Source organism: Bidens hawaiensis, unplaced genomic scaffold (assembly GCF_021521415.1).
Source record: "Bidens hawaiensis isolate Kalapana, Puna unplaced genomic scaffold, B.hawaiensis_p1.1 tig00005510_1, whole genome shotgun sequence".
Classification (NCBI taxonomy): Eukaryota; Viridiplantae; Streptophyta; class Magnoliopsida; order Asterales; family Asteraceae; genus Bidens; species Bidens hawaiensis.
In genome coordinates this window covers 122,878-130,386 of record NW_027491355.1, presented here as the reverse complement: position 1 = coordinate 130,386, position 7,509 = coordinate 122,878, and the positions used below count along the sequence as shown (strand labels likewise).

Sequence of the window (7,509 nt, the reverse complement as noted above, 5' to 3'; positions counted from 1 at the left end):
TCTGATGCACGAGGGGGGGGGGGGCGACGTGAGACCTCCAAATGTAGGCAATTATATACACACACACACACACACACACACACACACACATATATATATATATATATATATATATATATATATATATATATATATATATATATATATATATCTTGGTTATGTTTTTTATTTTAATTTTTTTATTTGCAATTTTTTAGGTTTAATTAATATGTTTTTATATTTAATTTAGTTTGTATTTATATTATTGTGTTGGTTTTTTATTTTATAAAAAAGCAAAAGTTTAAAGGGGCTTCGATGCCCCTCACCATAGAGGGGCATTATAGGTTGGGGCTTCAATGCCCCCTAGTGTTCACGTGGCGCTGACGTGACACTGTGGATGGGCTTTGATGCCCCTCACCATAGAGACCAGTCGTAGCGCCCTACTAAGGACACCCCAGACAACCCCCCCCCCCCATATGACCCGTATAAGTGTATACGAGGGCCTATGTGCCCCGTGTAGGCCCCCATATAGCCATATAGGAGTTGTTTGGTGTCCCTAGAAAACCTCGGGCATTAACTAACTAATAGTCTAATCCATATCTATATATATACTATATATAATGCACAAGACAATTGCAAACTAAGACACTTAATTTTAAGAGTTTTACACATTTTAATACATAATGTACATGTATAAAAATAGGTAAACTTGTCTTTTAAGCGCAATTCACCCAACTTACAAGTTTATTCCATAATGTACATGTATACTCATGTCCTCTTTTTCTTTGCTCATTCCTTCAACTCCTCACGAGAACCAAAAAGCTTAAACAGTTATAAGGTCATATTAAAAACATGTTCAAGCAAATAATAATAATTATCATATTCAAGCAAAACATATGTCTTCATACATTATCCGTTTTATATGAAACCTTCGCCTCACATATGTAATCATCATCAACTTCATTCCCAGACAGATGTACGGCGCACTCGTTGTCTGAGCTATCAGTCTCTTGAAAGGTATCACGAACGTGGTCCGATTCTGCCTGTGACCGATACGACTCTTCTACTAGTAAGTGGTACGGAGGCTGATATCGTAATACGACTCTTTTACAGGAATCTGGTAGGAAAGCTAGGTAATGTAATACAGATTTTCTAGTAACTAATACAAGGTATGACGATAAGGCTGTTCTGGTTGCGAGTAGTACAATGGTTGGCCCTCATACGCATTCGTTGTGCCGCTTCCCTCCACCCACGAAGGGTGACTATCATGTACGAAATACTCCTAACAAACAATATGGTTACCATATTATTTCAAAAATAACTAACGACTGTTAGATTAAATAAAGAAACGACGATACCTGGTTCAAATTTGGTAAGCCGACTACTCGTTATAATATGCAAACCCCATATGGATAACAGTGAAAATCGAACCCGATGGGAAAACCCAAAATCCGACATAATTGGGACTGGTAATACCCGTCCCCTTAGGGTTTGGGATTAGTTTTGAAATTTTTCACGGGTTTGGGATTTATAATGTCACACCCTGATCAAAGGAGGCGGAACATGCCGAGGTGTAACGATTGTCCATAAGCACATGACACTATTTAAAGCGACAATATTTAATAAACTCATTTCATTTCACAACATCGAAAATGTCAAATAACAATATTCATAACAAGTCATAACAAAATATAGCAAATCGAATATTGTTCATTTTTTCTAATATCCTTGAGGTATTTGTGATGTTTTCTCCATGAGCTCCATAATCAACCTAGATGCAAACCTGTACCATTTCATAAAATAAAGTTTATCAACACAAAGGTTGGTGAACAATTCATAAGTTTGAGCATATAGATATATATTAAAAAGATCCACAAAACTCGTATACGAAACAATAAATAAAACCAATAATTTGGATAAAATCGCTAATAGATTTACGTTAGTGACACCTAACTATAAGGGGATGCCAAATAGTCTAGGATTGTATAGTTATCGTTATTGCATTACGTTAAGGACACCTTGCTACAAGGGGATGCCAAGTAGTCTAGGATTTATAGATCAACCAACCAAAAGCGATAAACACATAGGCATAGAATCATAGAACACCAAATCGAGCAAGTATTTAAGTAAAGTATACAATAACGTTTGTGGTTTAAGACCCAAGTATAAAACATTTAGTTTAGATAAGATGAAATGTCACCCCCAAAATAAAATATAGAAAACGGGATATGAAAGTACTCAAATTCAAGTAATAAACTTGAAAGTTGATAATTTGGAGATTTGCCGGAACGATGGGTTTAACAAACAAAGCTTAAAAAGGAAAGAAGTTTCGGATTTAGAAAGGTTGTCTTGAACTTGTATAGTTCATTGATGGTTTCCACATGCCCAAATATCCAATATAATAATTTATAATTGAAGAAACTTAAGTTTTATAACCAAAGAGTTAACAATAAAGTCTTTAAACAAAAGTTCGGTTTTGGTTCGGTTTCCATCTCCCAATAAGTTTATAGATGGTTTTCACATACCCAATATCAAAGAACTTGTAAAAATGATTTTAGAAACTCAAATCTAACATTAAACATGTTTAAACAATTATTTTTAACAAAACTAGTAAGCAAAAGTTCGGTTTACAGTTTAGAGCTATTTACGTTTAAACCGAAGCATAGACCCTCAAACTCATAACCATGGAACTTGTAAATAAACTAAAATGAGCAGAAGTTAAACATGGTTAGTAAGCAATAATAAAGTATATATATATATATATATATATATATATATATATATATATATATATATATATATATATATATATATATATATATCAAGAACATGAAGTTCTCTATGAAGCCTTGCCTTACGAGGTCCGAAACCTCACCGACCGGGGCCGAAGAAGCAACTACCAAAGGTAACAAGGGGTTTATATTATATATATGTTGTACAACCATAAACAAGTGTTAATAAGACTATATATGTTACTTAGAATGAAAAATTAAACCCAGTTTGACTTTTAGAAGTCAAATCTTCAAGAACAACTAATAAACATCTTTGATGTTTGAGAGAGAATTTAGAGTTGTAGCAGGGATTAAAGGGTGGAAATGGTGGTGTATATATAGGGGAAGGAGTTTGGTCAAGGATGGGTGATAATAACAAGTATTTGCATGAGAAAATGATAAAAAACAAACACAAAACAAAAAAAATACGCAGCAACTGCACTGGACAGGTCGCGATACGCGACCGGTTGAGTCCTCCGCCATCGCGTATCGCGATGGGGTGATGGTCAGATATTTCCAAATTTTCAAAATGGCAGAAATGGTCCCCGAAGTTCGTTTCAAGTGATTTTTACGCGTTTTAATGACCGAAATGGATGTTTTCAAGACTCAACAAGTGTAAAACAACATTGTAACATAAAATCCATCATTTTGATTATTTCCAAAGTGTCGGTTTACCAAACGGGTCGGTTTACATAATAAAAGTTTACAAACGAATACTATTCGGACCCGAAATTGACAAATGTCACATATAAAATACCCAATTACCCGATAACATTTACATGTATACCCGCTTATGTACCCGACATAACCTTTTATATATTTATTTTAAATATAATTATAGATGTAGATAATCTGTAGATATATTTTCAATTAATCAAAAAAGTCCATCACATTTTCCGTTTATAAGACTAGTAACAAATCCCACATATATGATATCTCATTCTCCCAACATTCAATCTTTTTTTTTCTTTATGTATTCACATACCGTATATATTCAAAGTAATGACAATTTGGATTTTGAAAGAGATTAAATTTGATATAATACCCGATAGTTTTTTTTGTCAAAACCTGATAGGAAACTTGAAACCCGATGGGTGTCCCCGAAACCCGACGGGTAATTAGCCGATAATTACCCGACGAGTTTGGGATGGACTTTAATAAACATGTATGAGTTTGAGAATAACTAAACCCAACCCAAATCCGACCCATTGCCATCCCTAAAACCCTGAATCTTTGTTCAAATCGGGAATTTTGGCTCCTTGTTTGACTCTGGAAATAGCTCATTCCACATCGACATTCTTTTTGCCTTTTTATGGTGAACAAGGTATGTGAAAACGAGTTTTATTTTCCATGGACTGTGTGTTTGTGTGTGGGTATTAAATGTATGTGTGTGTGGTGGAGAATACATAAGGAGGGTAGAAGAAGGATCCTTCCGACTCAATAATTCAACTTTGACCCAATATGCTAGGGATTAATATTTTATCCCAAATACCGTACTTGTACCCATATGTCTACTCAAAGCGATTTAGTCTATTTGGTACGGGTATCGGTACTCGTTTTTGTTGAATTTCGCTACATGTACAATAGGGTATCAATACGGGTACGCTTGGTATTTTATACCAGTTTAATTGAAATTCTTCATATTTAATATATAAAATAAATTTTTTGACCAAATTATTATTGAACAAATATTAAACGATTCTTCAATATTAAATAATATAACATCTAATAGTCGAAAAAACAAACATATCACTTAAAGTCGGTGACTGAATCAAGGTTCTTTAATACTATTTGATCATTAAATTGGCGACCAATTTGATACTTGTACTAATTTAGTACCCGTCATGTACATGTACTCGTATCGATACCCGGACTAATTTAGTTTTTTTGTTACTCATACCAGTGCTAGTTTCAAGATCGTTAGAGATTTGGAAATAAAAAGGCAAAACGGTACAAAAAACGAATACTGTACCGATACCCGTGCCGGAAAATTCGGTACGGCCAATTGGTAAACGTTTTTATCGAATTTTGATACAGATATAATCAGCTACGAATACGAGTACGGGTACTATACCAGGCTCATCCTTACAATACGCTAGGGTATGAGTTTACAGCTGATTTGATACATGCAGGCTGTCGTACATCCAATTAGCCACGGATAGGGCTATACGTAACCTATACGGTCAACAAAAACCCGTGAAGTATCAAATCATATGTCAGCTCGTATCCTATACGCCAAAAAAAAAAAAAAAAAAAAAGTCCGTGCGTCAATTTTAACCCGAGTGTCCCTAAGAGAACCCTTTTGATATTCAACTTGTAGTTAAATGATATTCCATCCTAGTGCATAGCAGTAGCACAATCAAACATGAGAATCATTCCCAAACAATATTCTGAAAATAGAATTGAGGTAGGGATTTAATTAATTTAATAATAATAATAATATCTAAAAGCCGAATCCGGTTCGTTCCAATCTTGCAAATAATATATATATATTAAACATAAACAGCAGCCCACAGATTGGTTCCAAAATCAAAACCCCATTCATTTGTTTTCTATTATGCGTTGGTAGTTGAGAATTTCAACGCCGCCCACTACTACCCTATAAAATAAATAAATTCAACCACCCATTCATTCATTCATTCATAGTAGTCAACAGTTAATTAATATGCAGAGTCTGCAACAGAAAGCTTCAGAATGGAGCGGCGTTAAGCAGGAAGACGCCTTCGCCATTGACGACGTTAATCTCTTTGACAAATTAGGCCTACAAACCTTCATCAATCTCTCCACTGATTTCTACACCAGGTATTATTATTATTATTATTACTCTTGTTTTCCTCATAGTTTAATGATTCCACATTGATTTCAAATCAAGAAAAGGGGTACTACTTTGGATTTCATATATGCAGTTTATTGGTTTATGAGGGTTTTGATTGGTTCATTTCTTGGATGAATACTAGGGTTTATGATGATCAAGAAGAGTGGTTCAGGTCTATTTTTGCGGATTCGAAAAAGGAAGACGCCATTCAGAATCAATACGAGTTTTTTGTGCAAAGAATGGGAGGGCCTCCTTTGTACTCTCAAAGAAAAGGTTATCATGCATTAACCTGCCTTCAAATATACACATGGCTAGTGCAAACTGTTCGGTTTCACGGTTTAAACCAACCTTTTTTCGTTAGTTTGTCTTACAAATGATAAATGACGCTTCATGAATATTATATGCTTAACCAGGGGTGCGCTTGGACCAGAAAAATGAATGAATAAATAACCGAAACCAAACAAAAACTGATAAATTGGTTTTATGTGTTCACAAAAACCAAAATTTCGGCTTGGTTTCGGTTTTGCATGTAATTAGAACAGAATAAACTGAACAGAATTTGCGAATTTTTTCATTTTTAATTAATTTTGAATGTTAATTAATTTATAAGAATTTAGCTTATAGTGTAATTCAAATTCCAAACATTTTAGCCCAAATGTATAATAATCTTTTCATGTTAATAAACAAAAAGATTTCGCCTATATTCATTAATTTGAACTTTTTTTTTTGGGTCCAAAAATTTTGAGCCCAGATGGTAAAAACCGGTTTTCAAAATTCGTAAACCGAAATTTTGGTTTTCGGTTCTGTTTGAGCCCAAAACAGAATCATGCACACCACAACTGCATATTCCAAAAAGAAAACTAAATAGTTTTTGCAATATCGTATGATACTGAAACGATTATGTCCAGGTCACCCTGCTCTGATAGACCGCCACCGCCCATTTCCTGTGACTCATAAGGCGGCAGAGAGGTGGTTACAGCACATGCAGCAAGCATTAGATAACGCCACCGACATTGATCATGATTCAAAAACCAGAATGCTAAATTTCTTCAGGTATAGCTCTTTTTCGCCTGCATAATTTTTTTTCCATAAAAAAAGATTATTTGTTTTTGATGGGTTTGTAGGCATACTGCATACTTTTTGGTGGCTGGAAATGATCTGAAAAATGAAAGCCAAGGAACACCACCTTGTAAGCATGGAGATGACAAACCAGCTGCAGTTTAATTTTGTTCTTTTTGGTTAAGAAAAGAGGTGATTAAAACAGATTTGTTACCCAAAAAGGGACATAAATGTTATGTACTTTTATTTAACATAGATTTTAATGGCAATGGTTCTTCATTATTTGTATTTTCCCCTAAAATTTTCTATCAGTATGTATTCTTCCTCACTCTCGAATAGGTGAACTTGGTTCGTTCAATTCTTAGGGAGAAGAAGGATGGGAATGAATGGGAAGACTGAAGGGGTCTCTTCTTTAGCCGGAAGGAATTAGTCTCCACTAGCCTCATTTGAAGAACGAACAAGAAAAGGCTTACAGTTTAGTTAGGATAGATCGATGTTGTCCAATGGCTAAAGCTATAGGCCTGTTTAGCGTCTTTCCAAAGTAAACCTTTTGCTTTGGGAAGTAAGGACCAAGTGAAAAATGAAAAATGTCCGTTAACGCCCACGAATCTTTTTTAGATCAGCAACGAATGTCTTGTATTTATGAGAAAAGAATTATTATATTATGGGTTTAAACGAGTTGAACCATGTCCACTTGGCTCGTTTGGGAGCTCTATGTCTAATGCTTGGGCGTGGTTCCCTTATAGTTTTTCAAGCTTATAAAGTTTTTCAAGCTTGAACTCGACTAATCTATTATCTATTAAAATGATTAGAGACCGTGAAAAACACGGGATGATCCAATTAATTAAATTACAAATAAAGCAATACATAATGTATATAGAAAAA

The 7,509-nt window shown here is 34.5% G+C and overlaps 1 protein-coding gene across 1 annotated transcript; it reads left to right on the top strand.

Moving 5' to 3' along the window:
- The first annotated feature begins 5,379 nt into the window (after nucleotides 1–5,379).
- On the top strand, nucleotides 5,380–6,899 carry LOC143630018 (group 2 truncated hemoglobin 3-2-like). Its single transcript, XM_077099134.1, has 4 exons — nucleotides 5,380–5,552; nucleotides 5,708–5,838; nucleotides 6,474–6,618; nucleotides 6,690–6,899. Exons 1-4 carry the CDS (start codon nucleotides 5,416–5,418, stop codon nucleotides 6,787–6,789), a joined length of 513 nt encoding a protein of 170 aa, XP_076955249.1. The 5' UTR covers nucleotides 5,380–5,415; the 3' UTR covers nucleotides 6,790–6,899.
- The last annotated feature ends 610 nt before the right edge of the window (nucleotides 6,900–7,509 follow it).